Source organism: Rhizophagus irregularis, chromosome 1, assembly GCF_026210795.1.
Source record: "Rhizophagus irregularis chromosome 1, complete sequence".
In the NCBI taxonomy this organism is placed as follows: domain Eukaryota; kingdom Fungi; phylum Glomeromycota; class Glomeromycetes; order Glomerales; family Glomeraceae; genus Rhizophagus; species Rhizophagus irregularis.
Window position 1 is genome coordinate 691,023 of NC_089429.1, and position 13,651 is coordinate 704,673.

The window sequence follows — 13,651 nt, forward strand, 5'->3', positions numbered from 1 at the left end:
TTTAGCTACAATTTCCGGACATTTTTTTTTTACAGGGACATTAACGCCAGTATTATGTATTCAATAATGTAAATGTTTATAGTTAGCCAAAAAAACATTTATAATATAAAGATGCAGCAATTGATTATATTACCCGAATGAAAATTAATTTAATAAAATATCCAGATAATAAATAATTTTAAAACAATATTTGAAGTACAGGTTGAAGAAATGATCTTCAATTAAGGTAGATTTTGGCATGATAGCCTATCATTCAATAAAATTTGCGTGATCAATTTTTGTCCCCTTTATATTATTTAATTCATCATGTGATATGATGTAAAAAATTCTGAATTTACATAATATAGTTATATAGATACTATTAGTGTTTAAACTTTATATTATGCAAAAACATCGTTATTAACCTGTTAAGCTTGTTAATTAAGTTGATTAGTAATTTTAATGTAATTCAAATATAATTTTGAACTTTGACATGAAAATTGTATACTCATTATGTTAAAAGAATATCTAAAAATAGTGGTAGTGTGTATATAATTATCTTATGTTTGATAGAATATACGGATATAATCTTATAATCCAAACGGACTCTGAATATAAACAATTAACATGTGGAATTAAACCAATTATAAAATATCATTCTTTCTTCAACTGTATTGGATTTGTGCAATATTTGAATGAATATCTGATTTAAAAAATTTTTCGATATGAGTATTTTTAATGGTAATGTATTTTTTTTATCCGAATATCATTAAACAAAATATTTATGAGAAATTACAATAATTATTTAAATGATGTCATATGTACGTTAAAAAAAAGTAAAAGCAAAACGACCTAATTAATAATATTTAAAGATTGAATTAATCGATTATTAATTTCGTATTAAATTTAGCATTAAATTATTCTACCAGAAAAGTATGCTTGCTATAAAAATATATACAGAACATGCTTTCTCTCATAAAGTTATATCATAGGTACTTTAAGATGTAAATTATTACTTACATATAAAAGAAAGTAACATAAATTGCGTCACAGTTATGCGGTTCTAAAAAGTCTTAAGAGGTTTTAAGAAATTAAAGAGTTTTCTTAAAAATCTATAATTAAACTTTTTATGATAATATTTTAATGAGTATTACTAAAAATAAGTGACAATACATTCTGGAAATTCGAATTTCTTGAAATTCTAAAAAAAGAATTTAACTAGTAGTAGAACATCTTCCTTCAGTAATTCTTGAATCTTACGTTAGACCTGTTTAAAAAGTTCATTTGATTTTTGAGAGTTAGCAAACTTTGTATAAAGAAAACTTCATTACGATTATTCTTTTAAGAACTTTTGAAAGAAGGATTTCGTTGGCTCCAGATTCATATATATTATATATATTCTTAATAAAAATTGATTCTCCGTTTTTTGTCAATTAAATTAAAGTGAAATGTTGAATTTATTAGAATTTAAATACGAACAGCAGAACCCTAAAAAGTACATTCTATTAATTGATAAACCCAAAATGGTATTTATTTAAAATTTTGGAACTTTGAGGATAATATAAAAAACATTATTCAATAAACAGCGCAATAATATCAATGATTTATAAAAAAAAAATACTTATTTTTCCAAGTTCACTGTTGAAAGATTAAAATGTTTAATAATACTTCTAAAGTTAATTCTTTTACCATTTAAAGATTTTTGGTGCATAAAATCAAGAATTTCCAAATAAAGAAAATTTTTATGTGAAAATAATACCATTTTATAAAATTGTTAATATCCTTTTTCTGTGTGAAAAAGTGTTTGTTTATCAATATTATGAATCAAAATATGATTATTTAGTTAGTAGTCACCATGTTTTTTTTTTAATATCAAGGATTTTGACTATTAACCAATATTTGGAGTCAAAATAAGAATAATTCCGGTCAGAATTGCAGATCATATGTCAATTAACATCACATGATTTAAATTTCTAATAAAGAATTTCTTTTAGCATGTGCAATATTACACAAATATGCATAAAATTACGTATATTACACAATGGCGTTTATTGTCCCCACCAAAAACTTTTTCTTTATTTTCTTTAGAAAATAAAAAAAAAAATGACTTGTCAACTTTCAGATCTTCCAACCGAGTGCTTACAAGAAATTATTGAACATTTAGAGAATAATATTTCCACTTTACATTCATGTTTATTAGTTAATCGTCTTTGGTGTAAAATTTCCGTTAGAATGTTGTGGAAGGATGTTTGGGGTTATAATTATCAACAACGTTCATTGAGAGTGACAACATCAATTCTTAGTACATTAATTGCTTGTCTTCCTAATGAATCAAAAGAGAAATTATACAAAAATGAAATTTTTATTTTATCACCTAATTTAAAATCACCACTTTTTAATTACGCAGAATTTTGCAAAGTTCTTTCAATAGGTTCTCTCTCTGGAATAGTTCATAATGTTCTTAAAAAAGAACCATCAGATAGAAGTCGTCTAGTTATTGATGAAATTATCAAAATGTTTGTGGATCAAATTTCTTCTTTAAAAAAATTATCTTATTATAGTCGATTTTATAGTAATTTTACTTTAACTTATTTTCCTGGGGTGAGAGATCTTTCAGAATTATGCTGCAGTTCAAATCTTCCTTCTAATTTTTTTTGGCAATTGTCACAAATATGTCATAATTTACAATCAATTTCTATAGATTTTCATAATGAAGTTTCAAATGAATTAAATGAGTTAAAAGAATTGATTTCTTTACAAGATAATTTAAAAAATTTAACTTTAATAGCTTTTGCAGTAAGTTGGGTAAATATTATACCTGCTTTAAAAAAGCATTCTAATACTGTAACAAAATTACATCTTTATAGTGAATATTATGATTTACCATTATCTTTTGTTAGTTTATTCACAAATTTACAAGAAATTATAATTTCTTTCTTAGATTATGGATATATTGAAGATTTTAAAAAATTACAATTTATTAATTTTTCTAAATTACAAAATTTAAAGATTCCATATCAATGTCCAAAACCTGATTATATGAAAAAATTTTTAGAAATTAATGGTAAAAATCTTAAAAAATTTTATTCTGGTGAAAATGATAAAACTTTAAGTATATCAATTGCTAATTTTTGTCCAAACCTTAAAAATCTTTTTGTATTATTTCATGATGGTGAAATTGATATATTAAAAGATATATTTATTAATTGTCAATATTTAGAAAGTATTAAAATTCAATGTGGGAGAAGATTTTTATTTGAAAAGGAAGTATTAGAAACTGTTGCAAGTCATTCATCAAATAATTTTTGTGAATTAAAATTATATAATATTTCATATCCAAATTCAGGTTCTGTATCTCCAGAAGATTTAGAATCATTTATTATAAATTGGAAAAATAGAACATCTAAAAAATTACTTTGTATAATAATTATTGAAAGTTATGGTGGTCGTAGTAGTTTATTAAATGAAGAAAATATGTTGATAATTAAAAAATACGAAAATTTAGGTATAATTAAATTTGGTGTTAAACACTATGAAGAAGAAGTAATAGATGAAGAAGAAGACTATTTTTTTTGATTATTTTTTTTATAATATCTTTTGGACAGACTATATTTGTAATATTACATAATATATTTTGATTATCATAATAAAGTATTTCTTTTTTAACAAATGATTATTGTTTCTTTGTAAATTTGAATCATTGTCATAATCGTAAATAGTTTCACTCATTTTCGAGTTAGTAACTTAAAGAACAACGGCAAACTGGGAAACGTGTATACCTTTTTTCGTCACCGAAATAATTCTTTTTTCCTGGCGGGCTTCCAGATCAGGTGACATGGACGTCTGTGGAACGATACCATCCGTTTTTACTTACCATAACAAGTCTCAACCTAAAATAGAACGAACACCAATTAATTTTTGTATCTCAATAGCACGAAATTCGTACAACTTATACCCCCTATAACGTGATCTATGATCGCCACACTTTCACAACAATTACACAATACTACGTTACTGGTTACAAAACAACTCCACACTTTAAAAGTATACACTATAACTTTATTTACATATAGTATGTATAGTATGAACTTATGATATCTTATGATGAAAGAAAAATATTATAGATTCGATTTATTTTTAATCATTTATTTAGTTGACATCTTTTGTATTATCTATATCCGTAGTATAGATAAGCTTTCTTCATATTTTGTTTTTCTTATTTTCTAATACAGTATATGATTTTATTGTATATAATTTCTTATAGACTGTACTGAAGCTGGTTCTTTTCGAGAAATAAAATAAAAAATAAATGAAAATAAAATAATATTGCCCATTTTTTTTATGTATATATGAAACTAACATAAATATCGAATTTCTGGTCAATTCTTAATTGCAGTAAAATAAAAATTAATTTATATTACAAATGATTTTAAGGATGCTCATGATGCCATACGGCCATACGTATTACAGTCATATTTGAATTTCTTTTTTAAATCGTACGTTGAGGATGTTCAAACAGCGTGACACAAAACACAGGTTCATAATACTGGTAATAAATACTAATATATTAAATATTATAATCAGTCAATTGTAATAATCTATTTATTAAGAGCCCAAGGACTTTATTCCATCTTAAAAAGACTGATGAGAGAGTTTAAGCTAAGTAATAATATCGATATTTACAATAAAATATATATTTACTTGAACTGCGGTAACAAGATGAGCTTTATATTTCGGTGGAACATTCAGAAAGACCAATATGTTTAACTTTTCTTTAACACGTTCAGCTAATGCACCAACAACAGCAGTATCTTCAATGGTCTGCAAAATGCAAATGCAGTATATGCATTGTATATTAAAAACGAATGGTTCATCTATTTTTCATTTTTTTTTAATAAGATTAAATAATCTCTTACATATTGTGAGTCATACGATGTTGACAATAAAGATCGATACAATCCACTTCCAATCTTTTTAAAGAATCTTTGTGATATTGACGAACATATTTAGGTTTACTTGGGAAATTAATTTCGCCATTTGGTCCATGAAAGTTAGCAACCTTTGTTACTAATGAGTTAGTGAAAAAGGATATCTTAAAAAAAAAAAAAGTGCACTTTTTAAATTAAAATGAAATCTTGAATTTATTGGAGTTTAAATACGAACAATAGCATCCAAAGCATGCATCATATATTCCTACGTGATTCGACACATTAATATTCTCCTGTTCAGTTGAGCAAGTTGGGCCGTAAGAAGTTTTCTAATAAAATAAATAATTTTAAATTACATGATGAGTTAGTAGCTCATTTATTATTATTACAATAGATAATTGCTGATACCCAAAATTTTCAGAACGTTTACGCAATGTGTTTTCAATTATAAATTCGGTATTGATTTAAAATTTGAATTTTGCGGATAACGTAAAGAAACTTTATTCAATAAACTGCGACTTGCAATATTATCATGATTCTTAAAAAAAAATACTTGATATTTCTAAGAGATCAAAATATTTACTTTAATATTACTTCCAAGGTTAATTATTTTACCATTCGAAAATTTGTGGCGAAAATAATTAGCATCGAACGAATGTATCATATCGAACAAATTATATATTTTTTCTATTTTGGTATCCGGACTATACCAATTCCAATAAAATTTTGCTTAAATATTCATTGTTAGGTTCCATATTTTTCGGAGATAAAGTTCATACTTGTGTATGTATTTTCGTTTAACTAAGCTTGGATTAATTTCATAATAAATTTTTTTTTTATCATTTAGTTATGTGTAACAGGGGTTCAATAATTCAAGACAATAATATTACACTTAAGGTGGTTCGGACATAATGTTGTACTTAAATAAATTAATTGAATAAACCATTTTGAAAATGGTTTAATACTTTTGATGAATTATGATCATTTTCAGATATCATCCAAATTATTTATTAAAAATTATGATTTACGTAATAATTGAATGAAAAATTCATAATCTTTCATTTTAAATAATTTATAATTATCTTTATTTTAATAATTTAATAGTCCTATAAAAAAATAAAAAATCCGAATTATTTAAATTACAAACTAATAATCTTCTTAATACTCTAATCTTAGTGTTTAAATAATTCAACATAAGATAAATAATAAAATGAAATTGTTTTAAATTAAGAGTAAATTTATTCATCGCACGTGCGATGCATCGCCACTTTCCTTTTTTGTAAATTATTTATGTTGATCAACCTGCTTATACATCGCCACCCCCTTAAAATGGCAATGATAAACATAAAAATTTGCATCGCACGTGCGATAAATAAATTATTTCTTAAATTAATTAGTGTAATGCCGTAGTATACCTAGTAAATTTATTAATTGTGGGGCGCAGTATTACATTTAGTCTTAGTGTATAAAATTTTAACTTATTTTTATTTTTATTTTAATTGGACCGAGAAGTCGTTAAACTAATAATCACATGGATTAAGGTAGTTGGTCCGTGATGACCTTAAACTATTAGTTACGAGATTTAAGGATAAATGAAGATCCGAAAGATACTAAATTGAATGAAATCAAGTGATCTGAGGTGTCAAGTGATTAATTTGTTGATCACTACGTTAATATTATAAATCACAATTCAGGAGTTCATGATGATCAAATGGATACAAAATTAAGATAATGGAAATACTTTAAAACAATGGAAATACTTTAATAATCTAAATCCATGAATTGAAATTATGAATTTATTTATACAAAAACAAACATAAAAGGGCGTGAAGATCACCTTTTGGAAAAGGAGAGAAAAATTGAACGAATTTTGTTATGAATTATTTATTTTATTATTTAATGTTATTAAACCAAGCATATTATTGTATTTATTTATATTATTAATAAAGAGTCATTTTGTTAATACCTGAGGTGGCAAACATAATTCTCTATGGGCTCAGGTGTTACAAGTGGTGCATGCTCCGAGAAAGGAAAAGTGATCATCCTCACATGATCACTACAGGTTACGAGTACAGGATCTCCGAGAAAGGAAAATGATCATCTCCATATGATCATTAGAAGTTACAAATAAAGGATCGACGAAGTTAAGGAATTATAAAATTAAAAGTTCTAAGTCTTGGTTAAAAAAAGAATTTAAGGTGTATTAATGACAAATTTTAATAAAATAAAGTCAAATATTTTAAAGGATACGTAAAAATAATGGTTACCAATGTAAAAAGTATTAATTTGGGTAAGTATGACCATAAATGTATGAAGAAATAATGTTAAAAATTAAATTTTTGATCTAACTTGACCACCGGCTGATAAGTCAATGAAAAATTATTATTATAATAATTTTCATACATATGAACCAAATATGTATGGTAGTAATTGATTATCAAGGGAAATGCGAGGCTAATCAAGTTAGAAGGGGTTTTAATAGAATATTGTAAATAAGTTCCATGAATTAAGGATTAAAAATAATTTTTATAAATAATTGAGGTTAAGTTAAGGATAAAAAGTGTACCCAAAAGCCGACACTATAAATACGATGGTGGGTAATTCTGTGTGAACTCAATTGAGGTTTTCTGTGTGATCAATTGAGAATAGTTCTGTGTGAGCTTTTTCTGTGTGAACTCAATTGAGGTTTTCTGTGTGATCAATTGAGAATAGTTCTGTGTGAGCTTTTTCTGTGTGAACTCAATTGAGGTTTTCTGTGTGATCAATTGAGAATAGTTCTGTGTGAGCTTTTTCTGTGTGAACTCAATTGAGGTTTTCTGTGTGATCAATTGAGAATAGTTCTGTGTGAGCTTTTTCTGTGTGAACTCAATTGAGGTATTCTGTGTGATCAATTGAGAATAGTTCTGTGTGAACTTTCAAAAACAATTCTGTGTGAGGGTACCCAAGAAAAATCATGATTAAAAAAATTTTTTTTAAAAATAATATTTGCTGGACAAATATGAGAAAATTACAGGAAAGAGATAAATCAAATATGGAAACACATCCCAACCTTGGGTTGGAAAATTTTATGGAATATAAATTTATTTGTACAAACCTGTAAACTACCATACTCAGTAATGAACAAATGAGGTAAAGGCAAGCCCAGTATAGGTCAAATAAAATATAAAAGAAGGATAAAAATAATAAAAATAGGAAGATTGACAAAAATCACATGACCAAGGAAAAATATAAATATAGGAGGGAGATTTGGATCTCCCACTTATTATTTCAAAATATAACAAAATAACGATAATAATAAAATAATAATAATTATAACAAGAAATTAAAATGATTGTACATAAAATCAATTTAACTGAAGAAGAATTGGGAAAATACTTACGAGGTGAAGAACAGATTAAAATAGAAATACATGATAAAAATGAGGTCATAATTGAAAAGAAAATCCTAGCTAAAAAGACAACTAATAATGGAGGGAAAAGAAAAAGTTGTGGAGTCTGTGAAGAAAATGCTGAGATAAAGAAAAGGAAAAAAGAAGATAAAGTGGAAAAATTTATCAAAGAAGTGAGCACACCAATTAAAGGAAATAAGAGAATGACGTTAGAAAGTCAATTCACTGGAATTGACAATCAGAATGAGGAAACATGTAAATATTAAAGGATAAAATATAAATAAAGGTTATCGTCTTAAAAGTAGAAATTAAAAAGTGATCAAAATAAAATAAAAAAAAAAAAAAAAAAAAAAACCGTAAATAAAATTTTATTAAAATGGAATGGTACCATGTTTGGAACGCTGAATATATAAACCATAAACAAGAACATGACCTAGGAGTGATAGAACCAGAGGAATGTTTAGCATGTGAAATATGTAACCCAATAGAAAGAGAAGTATCAGCGGCATTCAAGAAATTTTGGGATGCTTTATTTAAATTCGAGGATACAATACTAATGTACAATAATGTAACACATAAAGAATTATTGAATTTATTAAGTATGGACAATAGAGAAAGGGAGGATACAATACATAAAGGAAAATGTAGGAATATAGTAGATAGAATAATTGAATCAATAAGGTACAGACAACAACCAAAAATGAAGGAAAAAGGATTGAGAATAATAATTGTAGTAATTGTAAGGGATTGTATTGAAGGAAACTTGGAAAATGAAGTATTTGATCGATTAATAGGATGTCCAGAAATAATGAAACATGGATACATTTTAGAAGATTGGGATGTTGAAAATAGATTTCAAAAATTTTGGGATTGGTATAACACGATATTGGAAAATGAAATGAAAGCAATACATGTTAAGAAGTTAGCAATGAAGTTATTCAGGGATCTATTATATGAAGAAACAGAAGATCTGTTGAGGAAAGAAGAGGTAATTGAATTATTACTCCAGATAGAATATCAGAATAGATGTGAGACAGACATGCAAGAAGGAGGTGATGCATGGATAAGATATGTATCGAAAGTAAGACAAAGATTTATTGATACCAAACAATTTACAAGGGAACCTGAGGACCCAGAAAGTGCTAGTCCTGAAAGTTATGAATTAGAGGACAGTGATGGTAGTATACATTATGAAATAAAAATAGAGGATAATGTTGAATGGACAGTGGAATCATTAAAAAGAAAAATTGAAGAAATGGGTGGAAGGTTCACTGACAAAGATATACAAAGAATGTGGGACCTAAGGATAAGGATAGAATTGATATTAACAGAGGACTTTTTAGGTACATTTTTCGAATTAATGGGACTAAGTGATAAAAAATTAAAAGATGAAATAAATGAATGGTTAACAAAAGAAACATTAATATGTGGAAATTGTAGGAATAGAAAGTTACCTGATATGATAGCAGACATTGGACAATGTAAAAATTGTGAACAAGAAGAATTATTAAAATTAAAGGATGACTTAGAAAAACTAGGATACGAATTAAATGTGTCAGAAATAGAGAGAATAAGAAAATTCAGGATAAGCAATAGTATGATATTAACAACGGAATTTATGGAAAAATATTTCCAGGAAATGGATACGAATGACAAAGAATTAAGGATAAAATTATATGAATGGATAAATGAAAATACCACATTTTGTAATGAATGTGGAATAAGATGGATGAACAATAAATTTGACGAAGGAAAAACCAAGTGTAGGGATTGTGAGAATAACGAAAATGAAATTGATATCAGGGTCAAAAGATTAAAACAAATATGTGATGATAATAAAATAGAAATAACTAATGGAGAGTTATTGAGGTTAATCAGTATGGGATACTCTGATGGAGAAATACTGGATCAAGAATTTATTGAAATATTCCAAGGAAATAAAAATGAATTGGAGAAAAATTTAAGGCGGATATTAGATAAATTTCTAAAACAGCAAGCTGGAACTGAAGATAGTGAAAGTAGTGGAAATGAATCTGATAACGAAAAATCTGATGGATCTGAAAAAGAATCAGATGGATCTGAAAAAAATGGAGAAATTTTAAATCCAAATGATACCGATAGCAATGAAAATTTTGAAGAACCTTATGAAGAAAACATTATAAATAGACCTGGTTTTGACTCAAGTGAAAGTTCAGAATCAAATTCTGAAAATAAAAGCGAAATATCTGATAATAATATAGAAAATTTATTTGAAACACCTTTAACACCACCGATACCACCAATCCCACCAATAGTACCAATAATTATGGGAGCAACAAGAGCTGAAGTAAGGGAAGATGTTAGAGCGGCTTTACTAGCAACAACAGGACATGATATAGGAGGTAATTGGGCTGGATTAATCGCAGCCAACCCATTAGCAAATGCAATTGAGGATGCAGGAAATGTAGCTGGAGGAATAATTAGTTTGCCACACTTTTATGGAAAAGAAGAAGAAGACATAAACGATTGGGTAAGACAATTTGAAACAGCATTTACTGCTATAGGAAAAGCAGCAGGAGTAAATGGAACTAGACAAGCAGCAATGGCAGCTACCTGTTTGAAAGGTGCAGCAGCACAATGGTATAATGAAAAGAAGGAAGCAAATAATGGACATTTAGTAAATTGGGCAGACAATAATGATGATAATGATTTGAAACATAGAGTTAAACAAAGATTTACCAGAGAGGATGTTAGAAAAAGGAAAATGTTAGAATTAAGGAAAATAACACAAGGAGTAAATGAAAATGTTGAAGCATATACGACAAGGTTCAGACAAATATTAAGGATAGCAACTAGAGGCCATGCATTAGATGATGAACTACAAGTAGACAATTATATTGAAGGATTAACACCAATATTGGGATATCAAGTCAGAAGACAAAACCCAGCAAATTTAAATGATGCAGTGAATACAGCAAGAAGAGAGGAGGAAGCTACTAATGAATTAATAAGAAGAACAAATGTTGTACCAATTAATACCCAAAGAAAAGGAATCGATATACAAGATGACAAGCCAAAGAATATATTTGAAAAACCATTGGAGAAAAATTATGAGGATGACCTTGCCGACATGTTTAAAAAATTAGAGGTAAAATTAGTAAATCAACTCGGAGGGCAAAAGAGACCACCAAACAATAATAATAGACAAGGACCACCACCTCGAGCATGTTATAATTGTAAACAACCAGGACATTATGCAAATGAATGTAGGGTAAATAATGGTCAAAGAAACTATGGAAGACCAAATAATCAAAATTATAATAGAAGATCAAATAACTATAATGGAAGACCAAATAACTATAACAGACCACCAAACCACCAAAACAATAATCGAGGATTCAATGTAGTGGAATATGATAATTATAATGACCAATATGACCAATATGATTATGATAGTCAGGATTATCAGGATAATTATGATCAAGGATATAGTTATGACGACCCGTATTATCAAGATAATGATGTAACATTTAACCATGTTGATCAAGATTTTTATATTGGTGAAAGACAAACGAGAAGTAACATAAAAAATAGGTCAAGTAATCGAGATATAGATATGGAAATTGACCAAGAACAAACACGAAGAAGGAATAATAAATATGCAAGCCAAGAGGAAAGGGCAGCAGCATTACCAAAAAAAGGATTCACTGATGAAAGTCTGAGGAAAGCACAAGAAGCAAGGAGAAATAATAATACATGTGGAAATTGTGGACAAAGAGGTCACTATGCAAAACAATGTAAAAATGAACGTGTTGAAGGTATCCATAGGACAAGCGCATTTCAGAGGAACACACCAGAATATAACGTATTAGAGGATATGAAAAATACCAGAGCAAATGCAACCTTTTCACAAATTATAAACATAAGTCCAGAGCAAAGAAAAATATATCATGAAGGAATGAGAAGGTATCCACAAACAGATTGACTACAAGAATCAATGAACAACATTGAAGCAGAACACTTAACTGCATTAAGGGGTAAATTAATAATAAACCAAGAATTAAAGGACGTAATGTTTGATACAGGAGCAGCAGTAAATGTAATAACTAGTCAGATAATGGATGAAATGGACCTAAAAATTGAGGAACCAAGTACAGTAAGATGTGTGATGATAAATGAGGATAAATTAGCATCTAGGGGTACTACGACAATATACATACAATTTGGGGATAAGGAAATACCCATTAAGGTTGAAGTAATTGATTCAGGAAAAAACGAAATTGTGTTAGGAAATGGAGTATTAGATATGTTCAAAGCAAATATAGATTACACAGATAAAACAATAATAATTAGAATGAATGACGAAACTATGGATATACCAGTAAAATACACACAAAGGACCATTAAAGGGTTTGAAGAAACATTTGATGAAGAGGAAATATTAGAAGAATTATACCAGGATGAATTGTATAACATATATGAAGATGACCATGAAGGTCAGGAAGATGAAAATTTTAAAGTATAAGTCTTGGTCAGAATGATACTGAAGAGACGATAAAGAAGCACAAAAGTGACCATGAAAAATTTACTGAAAAATTTAAAGTAGGGGACATAACCAATGAACAAAAAGGTAAATTAAAGGTATTAGTAGAAAAATATAAGGATATATTTGAGTACGATGGTGAAAAATATAATAGGTCAAACCTAGTAAAACATGAAATCAGATTAAAAAGGGGTACTGAACCAATAGCCCAAAAGAGGTACAAAGAAAATGATGAAAAAGGTAAATTCATCAGAAAAGAGGTTGAAGAAATGTTAAAAATGGGAAAAATTAGAGAATCTAGAAGTCCATGGTCTTCACCAGTGACTTTAGCAGGGAAAAAGTCAGGAAATTATAGATTTTGCATCGACTATAGAAAATTAAATAAAGTTACAATAACAGATGCATATCCATTACCGAGGATTGATGAACAATTAGAAAGGATAAGTTCAGGAAAATGGTTTACCAGTCTAGATTTAGCATCAGGGTTTAATCAGATAGAAATGGCTGAGGAAGATATTGAGAAAACAGCATTCATATGCTCAGCAGGATTATATGAATATAATGTCATGCCATTTGGGTTAACAAATGCGCCTGCAAGTTTTCAAAGGTTAATGGATAAAGTATTAAAGGAGTACCTAAATGAATTTGTGATAGTATACATTGATGATATAATGATATATTCAGAAAATTTTGAAGACCACCTAAAACACATAAAGTTAGTGTTAGAAAAATTAAAGGAAGCCAGTTTAATACTAAAGTTAAAGAAATGTATATTTGGAAAAACAGAAATAGAATTTTTAGGACATGTAGTTGGTAAAAATGGATTAAAACCAA

General features: G+C 27.6%; 2 protein-coding genes across 2 annotated transcripts; both read left to right on the plus strand.

Moving 5' to 3' along the window:
- Positions 1 to 2,082: 2,082 nt before the first annotated feature.
- On the plus strand, positions 2,083 to 3,555 carry OCT59_000115 (uncharacterized protein; the record flags this gene model as incomplete). Its single annotated transcript, XM_066138604.1, has 1 exon — positions 2,083 to 3,555. One exon carries the CDS (start codon positions 2,083 to 2,085, stop codon positions 3,553 to 3,555), a length of 1,473 nt encoding a protein of 490 aa, XP_065988083.1.
- Positions 3,556 to 8,234: 4,679 nt separating this feature from the next.
- On the plus strand, positions 8,235 to 8,561 carry OCT59_000116 (uncharacterized protein; the record flags this gene model as incomplete). Its single annotated transcript, XM_066138605.1, has 1 exon — positions 8,235 to 8,561. One exon carries the CDS (start codon positions 8,235 to 8,237, stop codon positions 8,559 to 8,561), a length of 327 nt encoding a protein of 108 aa, XP_065988084.1.
- Positions 8,562 to 13,651: the final 5,090 nt, after the last annotated feature.